This window comes from Somniosus microcephalus, chromosome 12, assembly GCF_052327205.1.
Source record: "Somniosus microcephalus isolate GS21.2 chromosome 12, FLI_Smic_1.0, whole genome shotgun sequence".
In the NCBI taxonomy this organism is placed as follows: Eukaryota; Metazoa; Chordata; class Chondrichthyes; order Squaliformes; family Somniosidae; genus Somniosus; species Somniosus microcephalus.
In genome coordinates, this window is record NC_140998.1 from 162,036,178 (window position 1) to 162,057,258 (window position 21,081).

General features: G+C 51.7%; 1 protein-coding gene across 6 annotated transcripts in view; it reads right to left on the reverse strand.

Annotated features, from left to right (window-relative positions):
* The window catches only part of capn3a (calpain 3a, (p94)), a 230,122-nt gene that overhangs the window by 135,993 nt on the left and 73,048 nt on the right, over window positions 1-21,081 (reverse strand). For all 6 annotated transcript variants that reach the window (XM_086003746.1, XM_086003745.1, XM_086003742.1 and 3 more), the window contains exon 4: window positions 9,155-9,273. In XM_086003746.1, coding sequence (XP_085859872.1) covers window positions 9,155-9,273 — 119 coding nt within the window. The remainder of the gene's footprint in view (window positions 1-9,154; window positions 9,274-21,081) is intronic.

Genomic DNA, 21,081 nt, shown 5'->3' on the forward strand with positions numbered 1-21,081 from the left:
GTGTAACAGGGCGGGAGGTGGAAGTGTAACAGGGCGGGAGGTGGAAGTGTAACAGGGCGGGTGGTGGAAGTGTAACAGGGCGAGAGGTGGAAGTGTAACAGGGCGGGAGGTGGAAGTGTAACAGGGCGGGAGGTGGAAGTGTAACAGGGCGGGAGGTGGAAGTGTAACAGGGCGGGAGGTGGAAGTGTAACAGGGCGGGAGGTGGAAGTGTAACAGGGCGAGAGGTGGAAGTGTAACAGGGCGGGAGGTGGAAGTGTAACAGGGCGGGTGGTGGAAGTGTAACAGGGCGAGAGGTGGAAGTGTAACAGGGCGAGAGGAGGAAGTGTAACAGTGCGAGAGGTGGAAGTGTAACAGGGCGAGAGGTGGAAGTGTAACAGGGCGAGAGGTGGAAGTGTAACAGGGCGAGAGGTGGAAGTGTAACAGGGCGAGAGGTGGAAGTAACAGGGCGAGAGGAGGAAGTGTAACAGTGCGAGAGGTGGAAGTGTAACAGGGCGAGAGGTGGAAGTGTAACAGGGCGAGAGGTGGAAGTGTAACAGGGCGAGAGGTGGAAGTGTGACAGGGCGAGAGGAGGAAGTGTAACAGGGCGAGAGGAGGAAGTGTAACAGGGCGAGAGGTGGAAATGCGGCAGGGTGAGGGGGGAAGTGTAACAGGGCAGGAGGTGGAAGTGTGGCAGGGCGGGAGGTGGAAGTGTAACAGGGCAGGAGATGGAACTGTAACAGGGCGAGTGGTGGAAGTGTAACAGGGCGAGAGGTGGAAGTGTAACAGGGCGAGAGGTGGAAGTGTAACAGGGCGAGAGGTGGAAGTGTAACAGAGCGGGAGGTGGAAGTGTGGCAGGGCGGGAGGTGGAAGTGTGGCAGGGCGGGAGGTGGAACTGTAACAGGGCGAGTGGTGGAAGTGTAACAGAGCGGGAGGTGGAAGTGTGGCAGGGCGAGAGGTGGAAGTGTAACAGGGCGGGAGGTGGAAGTGTAAAAGGGCGGGAGGTGGAAGTGTGGCAGGGCGGGAGGTGGAAGTGTAACAGGGCGGGAGGTGGAAGTGTAACAGGGCGAGAGGTGGAAGTGTAACAGGGCGGGAGGTGGAAGTGTAACAGGGCGGGTGGTGGAAGTGTAACAGGGCGAGAGGTGGAAGTGTAACAGGGCGAGAGGAGGAAGTGTAACAGTGCGAGAGGTGGAAGTGTAACAGGGCGAGAGGTGGAAGTGTAACAGGGCGAGAGGTGGAAGTGTAACAGGGCGAGAGGTGGAAGTGTAACAGGGCGAGAGGTGGAAGTAACAGGGCGAGAGGAGGAAGTGTAACAGTGCGAGAGGTGGAAGTGTAACAGGGCGAGAGGTGGAAGTGTAACAGGGCGAGAGGTGGAAGTGTGACAGGGCGAGAGGAGGAAGTGTAACAGGGCGAGAGGAGGAAGTGTAACAGGGCGAGAGGTGGAAATGCGGCAGGGTGAGGGGGGAAGTGTAACAGGGCAGGAGGTGGAAGTGTGGCAGGGCGGGAGGTGGAAGTGTAACAGGGCAGGAGATGGAACTGTAACAGGGCGAGTGGTGGAAGTGTAACAGGGCGAGAGGTGGAAGTGTAACAGGGCGAGAGGTGGAAGTGTAACAGGGCGAGAGGTGGAAGTGTAACAGGGCGAGAGGTGGAAGTGTGGCAGGGCGGGAGGTGGAAGTGTAACAGGGTGGGAGGTGGAAGTGTAACAGGGCGGGAGGTGGAAGTGTGGCAGGGCGAGAGGTGGAAGTGTAACAGGGCGAGAGGAGGAAGTGTGACAGGGCGAGAGGTGGAAGTGTAACAGGGCGAGAGGAGGAAGTGTGACAGGGCGAGAGGTGGAAGTGTAACAGGGCGAGTGGAGGAGGTGTGACAGGGCGGGAGGTGGAAGTGTGGCAGGGCGGGTGGTGGAAGTGTAACAGGGCGAGAGGTGGAAGTGTAACAGGGCGAGAGGAGGAAGTGTAACAGGGCGGGAGGTGGAAGTGTAACAGGGCGGGTGGTGGAAGTGTAACAGGGCGAGAGGTGGAAGTGTAACAGGGCGGGAGGTGGAAGTGTGGCAGGGCGGGAGGTGGAAGTGTAACAGGGCGAGAGGTGGAAGTGTAACAGGGCGGGAGGTGGAAGTGTAACAGGGCGGGAGGCGGAAGTGTAACAGGGCGGGAGGCGGAAGTGTAACAGGGCGGGAGGTGGAAGTGTAACAGGGCAGGAGGTGGAAGTGTAAAAGTGCGGGAGGTGGAAGTTTAACAGTGCGGGTGGTGGAAGTGTAACAGGGCGAGAGCTGGGAGTGTAACGGGCGGGAGGCGGAAGTGTGGCAGGGCGGGAGGTGGAAGTGTAGCAGGGCGGGAGGTGGAAGTGTAACAGGGCGAGAGGTGGAAGTGTAACAGGGCGAGAGGAGGAAGTGTAACAGGGCGGGAGGTGGAAGTGTAACAGGGCGAGAGCTGGGAGTGTAACAGGGCGGGAGGTGGAAGTGTAACAGGGCGAGAGGTGGAAGTGTAACAGGGCGAGAGGTGGAAGTGTAACAGGGCGAGAGGTGGAAGTGTAACAGGGCGAGAGGTGGAAGTGTAACAGGGCGAGAGGTGGAAGTGTAACAGGGCGAGAGGTGGAAGTGTAACAGGGCGAGAGGTGGAAGTGTAACAGGGCGAGAGGTGGAAGTGTAACAGGGCGAGAGGTGGAAGTGTAACAGGGCGAGAGGTGGAAGTGTAACAGGGCGAGAGGTGGAAGTGTAACAGGGCGGGAGGTGGAAGTGTAACAGGGCGAGAGGTGGAAGTGTAACAGGGCGGGAGGTGGAAGTGTAACAGGGCGGGAGGTGGAAGTGTAACAGGGCGGGAGGTGGAAGTGTAACAGGGCGGGAGGTGGAAGTGTAACAGGGCGAGAGGTGGAAGTGTAAAAGGGCGGGAGGTGGAAGTGTAACAGGGCGGGAGGTGGAAGTGTGGCAGGGCGAGAGGTGGAAGTGTAACAGGGCGAGAGGTGGAAGTGTAACAGGGTGGGAGGCGGAAGTGTGGCAGGGCGGGAGGTGGAAGTGTAACAGAGCGAGAGATGGAAGTGTAACAGGGTGAGAGGTGGAAGTGTGGCAGGGCGGGAGGTGGAAGTGTGGCAGGGCGGGAGGTGGAAGTGTAACAGAGCGAGAGATGGAAGTGTAACAGGGCGGGAGGTGGAAGTGTGGCAGGGCGGGAGGTGGAAGTGTGGCAGGGCGGGAGGTGGAAGTGTGGCAGGGCAGGAGGTGGAAGTATAACAGGGCGGGAGGTGGAAATGCGGCAGGGTGAGGGGGGGAAGTGTAACAGGGCAGGAGGTGGAAGTGTGGCAGGGCGGGAGGTGGAAATCTGGCAGGGTGAGGGAGGGAAGTGTAACAGGGCAGGAGGTGGAAGTGTAACAGGGCGGGAGGTGGAAGTGTAACAGGGTGAGAGGTGGAAGTGTGGCAGGGCGGGAGGTAGAAGTGTAACAGAGCAAGAGGTGGAAGTGTAACAGGGCGAGAGGTGGAAGTGTAACAGGGCGGGAGGTGGAAATGTGGCAGGGCGAGAGGTGGAAGTGTAACGGGGCGGGAGGTGGAAGTGTAAAAGGGCGGGAGGTGGAAGTGTAAAAGGGCGGGAGGTGGAAGTGTGGCAGGGCGAGAGGAGGAAGTGTAACAGGGCAAGAGGTGGAAGTATAACAGGACGGGAGGTGGAAGTGTAACAGGGTGAGACGTGGAAGTGTAACAGCTCAAGAGGTGGAAATGTAACAGGGAGAGATGTGGAAGTGTAACAGGGCGAGAGGTGGAAGTGTAACAGAGCGGGACGTGGAAGTGTAACAGGGCGAGAGGTGGAAGTGTAATAGAGCGGGAGGTGGAAGTGTAACAGGGCGGGAGGTGGAAGTGTAACAGGGCGAGAGATGGAAGTGTAACAGAGCGGGAGGTGGAACTGTAACAGGGCAGGAGGTGGAAGTGTAACAGAGCGGGAGGTGGAAGTGTAACAGGGCGAGAGGTGGAAGTGCAACATAGCGGGAGGTGGAAGTGTAACAGGGCGGGAGGTGGACGTGTAAAATGGCGAGAGGTGGAAGTGTAACAGAGCGGGAGGTGGAAGTGTAACAGGGCGGAAAGTGGAAGTGTAACAGGGCGAGAGGTGGAAGTCTAACAGGGCGAGAGGTGGAAGTGTAACAGGGCGGGAGGTGAAAGTGTAACAGGGTGAGAGGTGGAAGTGTAACAGGGCGGGAGGTGGAAGTGTGGCAGGGCAGGAGGTGGAAGTGTAACAGAGCGGAAGGTGGAAGTGTGGCAGGGCGAGAGGTGGAAGTGTAACAGGGCGGGAGGTGGAAGTGTAACAGGGCGAGAGGTAGAAGTGTAACAGGGCGAGAGGTTGAAGTGTAACAGGGCGGGAGGTGGAAGTGTAACAGGGCGGGAGGTGGAAGTGTAACAGGGCGAGAGGTGGAAGTGTGGCAGGGCGAGATGTCGAAGTGTAACAGGACGAGAGGTGGAAGTGTAAGAGGGCAAGAGGTAGAAGTGTAACAGGGCGAGAGGTTGAAGTGTAACAGAGCGGGAGCTGGAAGTGTAACAGGGCGGGAGGTGGAAGTGTGGCAGGGCGGGAGGTGGAAGTGTAACAGGGCATGAAGTGGAAGTGTAACAGGGCGAGAGGTGGAAGTGTGGCAGGGCGAGAGGTGGAAGTGTAACAGGGCGAAGGGTGGAAGTGTAACAGGGTGGGAGGTGTAAGTGTAACAGGGCGAGAGGTGGAAGTGTAACAGGGCGGGAGGTGGAAGTGTGGCAGGGCGGGAGGTGGAAATGTAACATTGCGGGAGGTGGAAGTTTAACAGGGCGAGAGGTGGAAGTGTAGCAGGGCGGGAGGTGGAAGTGTAGCAGGGCGGGAGGTGGTAGTGTAACAGGGCGAGAGGTGGAAGTGTAACAGGGCGGGAGGTGGAAGTGTAACAGGGCGAGAGGTGGAAATGTAACAGGGCGAGATGTGGAAGTGTAACAGGGCGAGAGGTGGAAGTGTAACAGGGCGGGAGGTGGAAGTGTAACAGGGCGGGAGGTGGAAGTGTAAGGGCGAGAGGTGGAAGTGTAACAGAGCGGGAGGTGGAAGTGTAACAGGGCGGGAGGTGGAAGTGTAACAGGGCGAGAGATGGAAGTGTAACAGAGTGGGAGGTGGAAGTGTAACAGGGCGAGTGGTGGAAGTGTAACAGGGCGGGAGGTGGAAGTGTGGCAGGGCGGGAGGTGGAAGTGTAACAGGGCGAGAGGTGGAAGTGTATGAGAGCGGGAGTTGGAAGTGTAACAGGGCGGGAGGTGGAAGTGTAACAGGGCGAGATGTGGAAGTGTAACAGGGCGGGAGGTGGAAGTGTAACAGGACGAGAGGTGGAAGTGTGGCAGAGGGAGAGGTGGAAGTGTGGCAGGGCGAGTGGTGGAAGTGTAACAGGGCGAGAGGTGGAAGTGTTACAGGGCGAGAGGTGGAAGTGTAACAGGGCGAGAGGTGGAAGTGTAACAGGGCGAGAGGTGGAAGTGTGGCAGGGCGAGAGGTGGAAGTGTTACAGGGCGAGAGGTGGAAGTGTTACAGGGCGGGAGGTGGAAGTGTGACAGGGCGGGAGGTGGAAGTGTGACAGGGCGGGAGGTGGAAGTGTATGAGAGCGGGAGTTGGAAGTGTAACAGGGCGGGAGGTGGAAGTGTAACAGGGCGAGATGTGGAAGTGTAACAGGGCGGGAGGTGGAAGTGTAACAGGACGAGAGGTGGAAGTGTGGCAGAGGGAGAGGTGGAAGTGTGGCAGGGCGAGTGGTGGAAGTGTAACAGGGCGAGAGGTGGAAGTGTTACAGGGCGAGAGGTGGAAGTGTAACAGGGCGAGAGGTGGAAGTGTAACAGGGCGAGAGGTGGAAGTGTGGCAGGGCGAGAGGTGGAAGTGTTACAGGGCGAGAGGTGGAAGTGTTACAGGGCGGGAGGTGGAAGTGTGACAGGGCGGGAGGTGGAAGTGTGACAGGGCGGGAGGTGGAAGTGTGACAGGGCGGGAGGTGGAAGCGTGACAGGGCGGGAGGTGGAAGCGTGACAGGGCGGGAGGTGGAAGCGTGACAGGGCGGGAGGTGGAAGCGTGACAGGGCGGGAGGTGGAAGCGTGACAGGGCGGGAGGTGGAAGCGTGACAGGGCGGGAGGTGGAAGCGTGACAGGGCGGGAGGTGGAAGCGTGACAGGGCGGGAGGTGGAAGCGTGACAGGGCGGGAGGTGGAAGCGTGACAGGGCGGGAGGTGGAAGCGTGACAGGGCGGGAGGTGGAAGCGTGACAGGGCGGGAGGTGGAAGCGTGACAGGGCGGGAGGTGGAAGCGTGACAGGGCGGGAGGTGGAAGCTTGACAGGGCGGGAGGTGGAAGCGTGACAGGGCGGGAGGTGGAAGCGTGACAGGGCGGGAGGTGGAAGCGTGACAGGGCGGGAGGTGGAAGCGTGACAGGGCGGGAGGTGGAAGCGTGACAGGGCGGGAGGTGGAAGCGTGACAGGGCGGGAGGTGGAAGCGTGACAGGGCGGGAGGTGGAAGCGTGACAGGGCGGGAGGTGGAAGCGTGACAGGGCGGGAGGTGGAAGCGTGACAGGGCGGGAGGTGGAAGCGTGACAGGGCGGGAGGTGGAAGCGTGACAGGGCGGGAGGTGGAAGCGTGACAGGGCGGGAGGCGAAGCGTGACAGGGCGGGAGGCGAAGCGTGACAGGGCGAGAGGCGGAAGCGTAACAGGGCGAGAGGCGGAAGCGTAACAGGGCGAGAGGCGGAAGCGTAACAGGGCGAGAGGCGGAAGCGTAACAGGGCGAGAGGCGGAAGTGTAACAGGGCGAGAGGCGGAAGTGTAACAGGGCGAGAGGTGGAAGTGTAACAGGGCGAGAGGTGGAAGTGTGACAGGGCGAGAGGCGGAAGTGTAACAGGGCGAGAGGTGGAAGTGTAACAGGGCGGGAGGTGGAAGTGTGGCAGGGCAGGAGGTGGAAGTGTAACAGAGCGGAAGGTGGAAGTGTGGCAGGGCGAGGGTTGGAAGTGTAACAGGGCGGGAGGTGGAAGTGTGGCAGGGCGAGAGGTGGAAGTGTAACAGGGCGGGAGGTGGAAGTGTAACAGGGCGAGAGGTAGAAGTGTAACAGGGCGAGAGGTTGAAGTGTAACAGAGCGGGAGGTGGAAGTGTAACAGGGCGGGAGGTGGAAGTGTAACAGGGCGAGAGGTGGAAGTGTGGCAGGGCGAGATGTCGAAGTGTAACAGGACGAGAGGTGGAAGTGTAAGAGGGCAAGAGGTAGAAGTGTAACAGGGCGAGAGGTTGAAGTGTAACAGAGCGGGAGCTGGAAGTGTAACAGGGCGGGAGGTGGAAGTGTGGCAGGGCGGGAGGTGGAAGTGTAACAGGGCATGAAGTGGAAGTGTAACAGGGCGAGAGGTGGAAGTGTGGCAGGGCGAGAGGTGGAAGTGTAACAGGGCGAAGGGTGGAAGTGTAACAGGGTGGGAGGTGTAAGTGTAACAGGGCGAGAGGTGGAAGTGTAACAGGGCGAGAGGTGGAAGTGTAACAGGGCGGGAGGTGGAAGTGTGGCAGGGCGGGAGGTGGAAATGTAACATTGCGGGAGGTGGAAGTTTAACAGGGCGGGAGGTGGAAGTGTAACAGGACGAGAGGTGGAAGTGTAACAGGGCGGGAGGTGGAAGTGTGACAGGGCGGGAGGTGGAAGCGTGACAGGGCGGGAGGTGGAAGCGTGACAGGGCGGGAGGTGGAAGCGTGACAGGGCGGGAGGTGGAAGCGTGACAGGGCGGGAGGTGGAAGCGTGACAGGGCGGGAGGTGGAAGCGTGACAGGGCGGGAGGTGGAAGCGTGACAGGGCGGGAGGTGGAAGCGTGACAGGGCGGGAGGTGGAAGCGTGACAGGGCGGGAGGTGGAAGCGTGACAGGGCGGGAGGTGGAAGCGTGACAGGGCGGGAGGTGGAAGCGTGACAGGGCGGGAGGTGGAAGCGTGACAGGGCGGGAGGTGGAAGCGTGACAGGGCGGGAGGTGGAAGCGTGACAGGGCGGGAGGTGGAAGCGTGACAGGGCGGGAGGTGGAAGCGTGACAGGGCGGGAGGTGGAAGTTTGACAGGGCGGGAGGTGGAAGCGTGACAGGGCGGGAGGTGGAAGCGTGACAGGGCGGGAGGTGGAAGCGTGACAGGGCGGGAGGTGGAAGCGTGACAGGGCGGGAGGTGGAAGCGTGACAGGGCGGGAGGTGGAAGCGTGACAGGGCGGGAGGTGGAAGCGTGACAGGGCGGGAGGTGGAAGCGTGACAGGGCGGGAGGTGGAAGCGTGACAGGGCGGGAGGTGGAAGCGTGACAGGGCGGGAGGTGGAAGCGTGACAGGGCGGGAGGTGGAAGCGTGACAGGGCGGGAGGTGGAAGCGTGACAGGGCGGGAGGCGAAGCGTGACAGGGCGAGAGGCGGAAGCGTAACATGGCGAGAGGCGGAAGCGTAACAGGGCGAGAGGCGGAAGTGTAACAGGGCGAGAGGTGGAAGTGTAACAGGGCGAGAGGTGGAAGTGTAACAGGGCGAGAGGTGGAAGTGTAACAGGGCGGGAGGTGGAAGTGTAACAGGGCGAGAGGTGGAAGTGTAACAGGGCGAGAGGTGGAAGTGTAACAGGGCGAGAGGTGGAAGTGTAACAGGGCGAGAGGTGGAAGTGTGGCAGGGCGGCAGGTGGAAGTGTAACAGGGCGGGACTGCACCATGCAGAAGGACAATTCGAGACAGCATCTGACGTCACTGACTGGTCTCTTCTCTGCCACCCCCGAAACAGAAGCGATTTGCCCAATGTGTTGTCACAGGTCTTGCCCTTTAAAGTGCTGGCAGCAGCTCAGAGTAGGGGCAGAACATAATTTTTAACCCATGAAATTCTCCTCATACTAAAGGACAGTGCCATTCAGAAATACATAGGAACAGGAGGAGCCCATTCGGCCCCTCGAGCCTGTCCCGCCACTCACTGAGATAATGGCTGATCTGTATCTTAAGGCCATCTACCTGCCTTGGTTTCATAACCCTTGAAACTCTTACTAAACAAAATCTGTCAACCTCAGTTTTGAAATGTTCAATAGACCCCAGCCTCATCAGCATTTTGGGGAAGAGAGTTTCAGATTTCCGCTGCATGCTGCGGAATGAAGGATACACAAGTAGCACAGACTAGACAGCTGGCAGTAGCGGAGCCGGCAGACGGTGCTGTAACACACTGCTCCCCCGACCCTGAGCATAACCCGGCTGCTTCTGTAACCGATACTCTTCATGGAGAATGACTACCTGGAAATGGAAGATCCCAGCATAGTTTTCTGTGAAGTGTTGATCTCTAGGGATGACCCGGTACAGCAGTTTCTCATTTAGAGTTAGACAAGCAATGGCAGCCAGGAACCAGCAGTCACCTGTTTAAAAATAGAAATCATCAGCTTCCAATCACTCCAATCCCAACATTTAGCGCTACAATATGTGAGTAATTTGAGACATGACGTGTGGTAAGTGTAGCATGTTTGGGAGGAACAGGTGACTTTGGACCTATGGTTCCCAAAGTTCTCCACCACTGAGGTTTTCCTCACCTCATGTCTGGGTCTGTTGTAGACTCATTGATAGACATTGATGGCTGTGATTAGTCAACAACTCCATTATCGTTGTATCATGCGACTACCAGGATGGTAGATGAACCAGATGGACCTTGGTCTTTCTTCTAATGTTCCAATCCAACTCTGAGTTCGCCACTGACTTAGCGCTTCGATATTCTGTAGTTTTTTAATGGCGGAGATGGGGTTGGGGTGGGGGAGGAGATTCCCTGATTTTAACATGCATCATTCTGATCACTGAACCACAGATCCACATTCTAGCCAACATATTTGGAGCTGGCAGATCTCCTGTAGCACTGCTCATGGTAAGTTGGAGGATTTGCTGTTTTATGTGGACAGGATAGCCATATATTGTAATGCACAGTGTTTTATTCCTCTGTCAAAGTGGAGTTGTATGCCACCTGGCCTGTCGTTTTAACGTCCAATTTCTGTAATGTCCTGAGGCTAGTTAATTACTACTGGGAATATCCTGAATGCTGAGGTCAGTAAGAGGTTAATTGCTCTTGGGACTATCCTGAATGCGGAGGACAGTTAGAGGTTAATTGCTATTGGGAATATCCTGAGTGCGGAGGTCAGTTAGAGGTTAATTGCTCTTGGGGACATCCTGAATGCTGAGGGCAGTTAGAGGTTAATTGCTCTTGTGGACATCTTGAATGCTGATGTCAATTCGAAGGTATTTTCTGTTGTTGGGACACAAAAATTTGCATGTGCCACAAAGTGTGATACTCTGAAGTGTGACGATTAGACAGAAAGATTGGACTTGCCTCTAAATACTCAACTTGGGAATTTGGTGAGTGAGGGAAGTTTAAGGGTGGATCTCTTTCTAAAATTTAGTAAAGTTTTGCATTTAACATTTGACATTTAACTTAACTTTAACCTTAACTTGTAGTTTCTTTCACAGTGGTAATCAAGCTGCCTGCTAGTGGCAGTTGCACAGTTAATTACGTGGCTAGCTAGGACTGTCTACCTGGTAATTACTGTCAGCAGGGACTGACTCAGGGCTTTGGCATTTCTGCTGGTATAAAAACCAAGTGGCTTTCGCTAACACATGGAAGTAAGTAGCACAGAGTCCAGTTCTACGGAGTACTGCTTCTACAGAATACTAAACTCGGTAATTTGGTGTGTTAGGGAATTTTAAGTGTTAATCTAAGGGAGTCAGCTGTGGCTCAGTTGGTAGCACACTCGCCTCTAAGTTCGAATGTTGTGTGGTTCAATTCCCACTCCAGGGGGATACAAAGCTAGGTGGGAAAGCAAGTTGTGAGGAGAACACAAAGAGTCTGCAAAGGAATTTAGATAGGTTAAGTGAGTGGGCAAAAATTTGGCAGATGGAGTAAAATGTGAGGTTATCCACTTTGGTAGGAAGAATAGAAAAGTTAAATATTATTTAAATGGAGGGGGACTACAGAATGCTGCGGTACAGAGGGATTTGGGTGTCCTCGTACATGATACACAAAAAATTAGCATGCAGGTACAGCAAATAATTAGGAAGGCAAATGGAATATTGGCCTTTATTGCAAGGGGGATGGAGTATAAAAGTAGCGAAGTCTTGCTACAACTGTACAGGGCGTTGGTGAGACCACATCTGGAGTACTGTGAACAGTTTTGGTCTCCTTATTTAAGGAGAGATATACTTGCATTGGAGGCAGTTCAGAGAAGGTTCACTAGGTTAATTCCTGGGATGAAGGGGTTGTCTTATGAGGAAAGGTTGAGCAGATTGGGCCTATACTCATTGGGGTTTAGAAGAATGAGAGATGTTCTTATTGAAACATAAGATTCTGAGGGGACTTGACAGGGTGGATGCTGAGAGGATGTTTCCCCTCGTGGGGGAATCTAGAACTAGGGGGCATAGTTTCAGAATAAGGGGTTGCCCATTTAAGATGGAGATGAGGAGGAATTTCTTCTCTGAGGGTCGTAAATCTTTGGAATTCTCTACAACAACAACAACTTGTATTTATATAGCGCCTTTAACATAGTAAAACATCCCAAGGCGCTGCACAGGAGTATTTTAAGACAAAAAATTTGACACCGAGCCACATAAGGATAAATTAGGACAGGTGACCAAAAGCTTGGTCAAAGAGGTAGGTTTTAAGGAGCGTCTTAAAGGAAGAAAGAGAGGTAGCGAGACGGAGAGGTTTAGGCAGGGAATTCCAGAGCTTAGGGCCTAGGCAATAGAAGGCATGGCCACCAAAGGTTGAGCGATTATAATCAGGGATGCTCAAGAAGGCAGAAATCTCAGCGGGGTTGTGGGGCTGAAGGAGATTACAGAGATAGGAAGTGGCGAGGCCATGGAAGGATTTGAAAACAAGGATGAGAATTTTTAAGTCGAGGCGCTGCTTAACCGGGAGCCAATGTAGGTCAGCGAGCACTGGGGTGATGGGCGAATGGGACTTGGTGTGAGTTAGGACACAGGCAGCCAAGTTTTGGATGACCTCAAGTTTACGTAGGGTGGAATGTGGGAGGACAGCCAAGAGTGCGTTGGAATAGCCAAGTCTAGAGGTAACCAAGGCATGGATGAGGGTTTCAGCAGCGGATGAGCTGAGGCAAGGGCAGAGACTGGCGATGTTACAGAGGTGGAAGTAGGCGGTCTTTGTTATGCTGCAGATATGTGGTCGGAATCTCATTTCAGGGTCAAATATGACACCAAGGTTGCGAACAGTGTGGTTCAGCCTCAGACAGATGTTCGGGAGAGGGATGGAGTCAGTGGATAGGGAACGGAGTTTGTGGCGGGGACTGAAAACAATGGCTTCGGTCTTCCAAATATTTAACTGGAGAAAATGTTTGCTCATCCAGAACTGGATGTCGGACAAGCAGTCTGACAAATTAGAGACAGTGGAGGGGTTGAGAGGTAATGAGGTAGAGCTGGGTGTTGTCAGCGTACATGTGGAAACTGACACTGTGTTTTCAGATGATGACACCAAGGGGCAACCTGTAGATGAGAAATAGGAGGGGGCCAAGGATAGATCCTTGGGGGACACCAGAGGTAACTGTGCAGGAGCGGGAAGAGAAGCCGTTGCAGGTGATTCTCTGGCTATGATTAGATAGATAAGAATGGAACCAGGCGAGTGCAGTCCCACCCAGCTGGACGACAGTGGAGAAGCGTTGGAGAAGGATGGAGTGGTCAATCGTGTCAAAGGCGGCAGACAAGTCAAGAAGGACGAGGAGGGATAGTTTACCTTTGTCACAGTCACAAAGGATGTAATTTGTGACTTTGACAGCCGTTTTTTTTTTATTATTCTGATGAGAGCCGTTTCGGTAATGTCGGTTCTACCCCAGAGAGCTGTGGATGCTGAGTCATTGAATATATTCAAGGCGGAGGTAGACAAATTTTTGAACGACAAGAGTCAAGGATTATGGGAAACAGGCAGAAAAGCGGAATTGAGGCCAAGATCAGATCAGCCATGATCTCATTGAATGGCGGAGCAGGCTCGAGGGGCCGAATGGCCCACTTCTGCTCCTATGTCTTATGTTCTTATGACTCTGAGGTCAGTCTCCGAGGATGTGTGGCAACTGACAGGCGTGGCTCTTAAGCTCTCATTTTCAGTAATATCAGGGAAGCTTTTTCCTCATTGCAGATATTAGTGGAGCATATGGCAAGTTTACTGGAATCTGCAGTAGCACCCCACCAAAGAAATGTTGTTTATTTTACGGGATGTGGGCATCGCTGGCAAGGCCAGCATTTATTGCCCGTCCCTAATTGCCCTCGAGAAGGCGGTGAGCCGCAGTCCTTGGGGTGAAGGTACTCCCACAGTGCTGTTAAGTAGAGAGTTCCAGAATTTTGACCCAACGACGATGAAGGAACATCAATATATTTCCAAGCCAGGATGGTGTGTGGCTTGAAAGGGAACTTGGAAGTGATGGTGTTCCCATGTGCCTGTTACCCTTGTCCTCCTAGGTGGTAGAGGTCACGGGTTGGGAGGTGCTGTTGATGAAGTCTTGGCGAGTTGCTGCATTGCATCTTGTAGATGTTACACACTGCAGCCACATTGCGCCAGAGATGGAGGGAGTGAATATTTAAGGTGTTGGATGGATGCCAATCAAGCGGGCTGCTTTGTCCTGCTTCTTGAGTGTTGTTGGAGCTGCACTCATCCAAGAAAGTGGAGTATTCTATCACACTGCTGACTTGTGACTTGTAGGCCGTGGAAATACTTTGGGGAGTCTGGATGTGAGTCACTCATCACAGAATACCCAGCCTCTGACCTGCTCTTGAAGCCACATTATTTATGTGGCTGGTGCAGCTAAGTTTCTGGTCAATGGTGATCCCCAGGATGTTGACGGTGGAAGATTCGATGATGGTAATGCCATTGAATGTCATGGGGAGGTGGTTAGACTCTCTCTTGTTGGAGATGGTCATTGCCTGGCACTTGTGTGCCACGAATGTTACTTACCACTCATCAGTCCAAGCCTGAATGTCGTCCAGGTCTTGCTGCATGCGGGCATGGACTGCTTCATTATCTGAGGACTTGCGCATGGGACTGAACACTGTGCAATCACCAGCGAACATCTCTACTCCAGCCAGTGGAGAGGTTTCCCCTTGATCCCCATTGGCTTCAATTATCCTAGGGCTCCTTGGTGCCACACTCTGTCAAGTGCTGCCTTGATGTCAAGGGTAGTCATCACCTCACCTCTGGAAGTCAGCTCTTTTGTCCATTTGCTTTTTATTCATTCATGGGATGTGGGCGTCGCTGGCGAGGCACTGAGAAGGCGGTGGTGAGCCGCCTTCTTAAACTGCTGCAGTCCGTGAGGGGAAGGTACTCCTGCAGTGCTGTTAGGGAGGGAGTTCCAGGATTTTGACCCAGCGACAATGAAAAAACAGCGATATATTTCCAAGTCAGGGTTGTATGTGACTTTGAGGGGAACATGGAGGTGGTGGTTTTCCCATGCACCTGCGGCCCTTGACCTTCCAGATGGTAGAGGTTTAGGGTTTGGGAGGTGCTGTCGAAGAACCCTTGGCGAGTTGCTGCAGTGCATCTTGTACATGGTACACATTGCAGCCACGGTGCGCCGGTGGTGGAGGGAGTGACTGTTTAAGGTGGTGGATGGGGTGCCAATCAAGTGGGCTGCATTGTCCTGGATGGCGTTGAGCTTCTTGAGTGTTGTTGGAGCTGCACTCATCCAGGCAAGTGGAGAGTATTCCATCACACTCCTGACTTGTGCCTTGTAGATGGTGGAAAGGCTTTAGGGAGTCAGGACACTGTGTAATCATCAGCGAACATCCCCACTTCTGACCTTATGATGGAGGGAAGGTCATTGCTAAAGCAGCTGAAGATGGGTAGGCCTTGGACACTGCCCTGAGGAACTTCTGCAGCCATCTCCTGGGGCTGTGGTGATTGGCTTCCAATAACTACCTTTGGGCTAGATATGACTCCAGCCAGTGGAGCGATTTCCATTCACTTCAATTTTATTGGGGCTCCTTGATGCCACACTCAGTCAAATGCTGCCTTGATGTCAAGCTCAGTCACTCTTACCTCACCTCTAGAATTCAGCTCTTTCATCCATGCTTGGACCAAAGCTGTAATGAGGTCTGGAGCCGAGTGGTCCTGGTGGAACCCAAACTGAGCATCGGTGAGCAGGTTTTTGGTGAGTAAGTGCCTCTTAATAGCACTATTGACGACACCTTCTTTCACTTTGCTGATGATTGAGAGTAGGCTGATGGGGCAGTAATTGGCCAGATTGGATTTATCCTGCTTTTCGTGGACAGGACATACCTGACCAATTTTCCACTTTGTCAGGTAGATGACAATGTTGTAGCTATACTGGAACAGCTTGGCTAGAGGCACGGCAAGTTCTGGAGCACAAGTCTTCAGCACTACCGCCGGGATGTTGGCGAGGCCCATAGCCTTTGCTGTATCCAGTGCGCTCAGCCGTTTCTTTATCACATGGAGTGAATCGAATTGGCTGAAGACTGGTTTCTGTGATGGTGGGGACCTCAGGAGGAGGCTGATATGGATCATCCACTTGGCACTTCTGGCTGAAGATGGTTGCAAACACTTCAGCTTTGTCTTTTGCACTGACATGCTGGGTATCCACCATCATTAAGGATGGGGATGTTCATAGAGCCTTCTCCTCCGATAGTTGTTTAATTGTCCACCACCATTCATGATATGGTGGGACAGGAGAGCTTTGATCTGATCTGTTGGTTGTGGGATCGCTTTGCTTTGTCCATAGCATGCTGCTTCCACTGTTTAGCATGCATGTAGTCCTGTGTTGTAGCTTCACCAGGTTGGCACCTCATTTTTAAGTACGCCTGGTGCTGCTCCTGGCATGCTTTTCTACACACTTCATTGAACCAGGGTTAGTCCCTTGGCTTGATGTTAATGGTAGAATGAGGGATATGTCGAGCCATGACGTTACAAATTGTGGTGGAATACAATTCTGTTGCTGCTGATGGCCCACAGCGCCTCATGGATGCCCAGTTTCGAGCTGCTAGATCTGTTCTGAATCTATCCCATGTTTGGACCAAGGCTGTAATGATGGCCAAGGACCAGTGTGCTCCTCCTCCTCCACAGAGGCACTGACCAAAGCTCTGGTGGAAATAGAGGAGAGGAGAGACAGCACCCGGATAACAGATTCCAAACCCTCACAGCTGCTAGCTCTCAAAGGTCTGATAGCTACAATTAGACTCGCCATCCCACTGATCAGTGGGAACACAGATCCAGGGCTTTGTGGAATGCTGACAGCTGGAGTTAACCTGTCTACTGCCATCTCTCAGCACAGCAGCATATGCCAGGCCTCTATCCTTTTCCCTCACCAGTGTAACATAGGAGGTGACACCAGACTGTCCGGAAACAAGCTATAGCGATGCCCCAGCAGTGGCTCCATGCCAGGAGCAAAGTCCCAAGAGCCTTTTATAGATCATGAGCAGCCAACCACCTCTCCTGATACTGGCCCGCAGTTTGCACCGAGGAGAAATATTAGAATAGGAAAACAACAGGAAAGTGGGGGAGAAGGAGATAAGTTGTGGTGTCAAATCAATTCCCCAGCCCTCCTGCATCAGTCACCTGATGAATGTGTGCCGATACTATAGCCTGGCTGATATTACTGAGATACCACTGAAATGAGCCTGTGCAACAAAAGTTGAGTGCTGTGGTCACCTTCATAGCCACAGAGGGAGCAGTGTGGGCAGATGACCTCGACTGCAGGTCCTCATGCAGTCGTGCCAGAGCTGCCCTATTTCCTGCACACTTTTCTCATACACATCTGCTCAGTAAGATCCTCATATGACTTGTCACTTCTATATTCAATGGGGGCGGGGGGGGCTGATATCTGGTGTGTTACTTCCTCCTTCAATGCTGCCTGACTCTCCTTTGTTCCACCATGTGCTGCCCCTCCTCCTGTATGGCAATGGCATATAAGGGGATGCCCATAGGGAATGGCCAAACCGGCTCCTGAGAATCCCTTGCTGTGGGTGGGGGAGGGTTGAAAACCTCCTGGTGGTCTCGCACTCTCAGACGTAGTGAGCAGCAAGTCCAGGTCTGTGTTGGCAGAACGGCAAAAACATTGGTGCAGAAAAGACATTCCCAGCTGCAGAAATCACGACTCAAACTCTCCACACACTGTGGGGCCTTTTTGAGAAAAGCATTTCCTCAAAGTATTAAAAAGGCAGGGGGAAGTGCTTCGAGCCTACTGCTGAAACTGACTGCTACTCTCCTATTTTAAAACGGTTTTAAAGAAGACATATAAAGAAAACTAATAATTAAGAAATATAAAGGCCTAATTAATGGATTCATAGTACAGGGACTATTGATGTCTACAGAGAGAGTAACCAAGAGGTTCGATGAATATCGTGAAGCCAATTGACAGATAACTAAAGAAAAATCCAAAGTGGAAGAGCAGATTTGAGAGGAGTCTAAAAGGAAAAAAAGGTCTAATGGTCCAAGAGTTAATGAACTAATTAATAGCTTCTTTTCATCAGGTTTCTATATCCTACGGATGTCATTTCTTTCATTTTGGTGCCCCTCTCTTGTATAATTATATACAGCATACCTGTGGTACTGTCACTTAAGGTAGCAATTCTAGAAATTGGGACTTCTGTGCCTTTACTAATACAATGCTTGAAAATTGGCCCTACACTTCAAATTAAAGATAAGCAACCTAGATCCATTTAGCCTGAAATTTATTTGGCAGAATTTATATACACATTGATTGGACAAATCATACCTGTGACTTTAGGGTACTGTGATCTCTGTTCAAGCTTATTTACATTATATTGATTGCAGCAGATTTTATGAATCCACAGCATTATACCACCATTAAATGCACAAAGAGTGTGATGAAATATATGCCTTCATCAGCCCATGTGTTTTACCTGCTTGTATTGTGTGAACCGCCCCCTTTTGTTCCTATTGTATGTATTGGCTACGCCCCTGTCTTTTGCCATATAAAGGTCTCAAGAGCTGTATGAGTCATTCCTACCAGACGAACCCGATGTAGGAAGACCTGCAATGCTGCAATGTTCTTAGTGATTAAAAGCCTTCAGTTGAATCCTTGTCTTTGAGTTATTGATGGCATATCAAAGAGTAAAGTGAATTTTGAGAATTACAGAATCATGCCTCGTCTTATGTAGATGAAAATTGAGATTTAAATCAATTGGAACTTTTCAATTCACTGCAGTGCTTCTTTAAATGTGCTTGCGTACAGCAAGTCCTTTTGGGATGGCTGACTCCACCCCAATTATATTTTTAAGGAGTAATTAACCCCTTTAGGTGGCATGATTCTAATTCCTTTATTACCCTAGTAATTAAGAATTTAAGATCTTTTTGCTAGGTTACAGTGCTATGTGTAAAAAAAAAAAATCATGTTTTAGGTTAGTTTTTTTAGGTTTTAGGACTCCAGTTTAGAGTGCTAACGATTGTTCCACAGAAACACCAGAGGAACGTCACCAAGCGTCATGTCTTTTCACAGCATGGTCACAAGGTGGAGTCAAGCTTCTCCTCTCAATGGCTCAGGTTTAACCCACTCAGTGTCCTATCTCAGCTTCCATAACCAAGTGCTCAAGATGGGGGAGCCATGGCGGTTACCTCTGAATGCAAGTACAATCCCTTTTTCCTCCACTGTCAATCCCCTCAGCCTGGACATCACTTGTTTGTAAGCAATGCCAAATCAGGGATGTACAGTTGTACGGGTACTTAAAGAACACAATGGTCTCTCAGACTTACAATATGACCTGTGCAAAATGTAAGGAGAAGGCCACCCACACACTCAAGAAAAGAAAAGGACTGACTTCATTCAATACTGACTATAGTCAATGTGCTACAATATAAAGCGATCCAAGAAGGGTTTAATAAACTCAGTAAAAGTATTAATGATGCATAGGACCAAAGTGTGATGAAACTACTGGTCTGTGTTTTAATGGGAGTTACAATAACTAGCTGTATATAGCTTATTGTAAATGAGATGATAAGGTGGTACTATAGTACATGTCAATTAGACATCGGAAGTTGGTGAGGATATGTGGTGGAAGCAAGAAAATTGCATCACAAAACTGGGGTCTAAAATCAGCACTCTAAGTGATCACGGGTGATATTTGTAAATTAATTTTTATTCATTCTCAAATGTGGGCACTGTTGCCAAGGTTGGCATTTAATGCCCATCCTTAGTTGCCCTGCAAAGGTAGTGATACAACTCAGTGGCTTGGTAAACTACTTCAGAGAAGCAGTTAAGAGTCAACCGTGTTAGTGTGGAATTGGAGTCACCTAAAGCCCAGGTCAGGTAAGGCCGGTAGGTTTTCTTCCCTAAAGGACATTAGTGAACCAATTGGGTTTTTATGACAATTCAACAGCTTCAGTCACTTTTCACTGATATTAGGTTTTTACTTCAAAATGTTTACAATGAATTCAAATTCTCAATGGTGGGATTTGAACTGCTAGATTAGTAGTCCAGGCCTGTGGATTATTAGTCGAGTAACAGAACCACGACACTACCATACCCGTGCCAAATGAGGGATCAGGGAAAAGGACATGTGGGCACGACCCGCTAAAAGGTACCAATCTACAATTAATATACAATCTACAACAACAACAACTTGCATTTATATAGCGCCTTTAACGTAGCAAAACGTCCCAAGGCACGCAAGTCAGGGCAGTGCAGTTAAGAATAGTTCGTTGATAGCTTTCTCAGAGATGGTTCTCGGCGATGGTTGAGTCCTTGTCTATAATAATGAGGAGAATATATTTCACAACCTGGCCACTACCCGACAATGGAAGAGATTTTAATCAAATACCCCCAGGCCATCTACCCTTCCCCCACCCGATCTTTTAATATACAGGCCAGAAAGTCAGGAATGGCTTGTATCTGATGTCTCGTGTGGCATGATCTGGGGATACCACTGTGTGTGCATATGTGATGTGCTGCAGGTGAGGCAACCAGTATGTGGAAGGCATGACAGAGATGCACCATGGAATGTGTCCCAGATATGCTCAGTCACACTGACATCACTATATGGAATGGTAAATGTGGCTCAGGTGAGTGAGAATATATACTGCATCGTTACTAATTTAAACTTATTACGCAAGGCTCTTACAAATGCTTCATACAGAAACCGATATTCTACATACAAATTAATGAAACAACCAGGATAGAGTTAAACACATTGGTACCCATCAGAAGAATTGAAATGAAAGTAGAGAAAAATATAGAAATAAAAATTCCAAATTCAGGGTTCCAAATTGGAACAGTTGAGGGCTAGGAATATATAATACTTAGTCAGAATTATCCACGAGATGGATAATAGTAACTGGAGTGCTGGAGGATCTTATAATTCCTAGGGGCGATTTCTTGATATATGGTAGGATTTGTAGAAATTAGCTTCAAAACGAATTTCTACTTTAAACAGCGTAAGAGCCAGAGCGGCAGAGTACTTTAAACAGAGCGGGAGCAGAGAGCCAGAGCGGCAGAGTACTTTAAACAGAGTGGGAGCAAGGAGCCAGAGCAGCAGAGTACTTTAAACAGAGTGGGAGTGGAGAGCCAGAGCGGCAGAGTACTTTAAACAGAGCGGGAGCAGAGAGCCAGAGTACTTTAAAGAGAGCGGGAGTGGAGAGACAGAGCGGCAGAGTACTTTAAACAGAGCGCGAGTGGAGAGCCAGATCAGCAGAGTACTTTAAACAGAGAGCCAGAGCGGCAGAGTACTTTAAACAGAGCGGGAGTGGAGAGACAGAGTGGCAGAGTACTTTAAACAGAGTGGGAGTGGAGAGACAGAGCGGCAGAGTACTTTAAACAGAGCGGGAGTGGAGAGACAGAGCGGCAGAGTACTTTAAACAGAGCGGGAGTGGAGAGACAGAGTGGCAGAGTACTTTAAACAGAGTGGGAGTGGAGAGCCAGAGCGGCAGAGTACTTTAAACAGAGCGGGAGTGGAGAGACAGAGCGGCAGAGTACTTTAAACAGAGTGGGAGTGGAGAGCCAGAGCGGCAGAGTACTTTAAATAGCGAGGACCTAATTGCTGACAGCAGCTATGGTGGCGGGGTCTTCCACGATTTCCAAAAAATAAGGTGTGACATCACAGGGCAGCTCAGTCCCGTGATTTGCACATCCTGTGCCATGTGGGAAATCCTGGACGCTTCTTGCAGCCTGGACAACCACGTGTGCCGTAAGTGTCGCCGACTGCAGCAACTCGAGCACCGG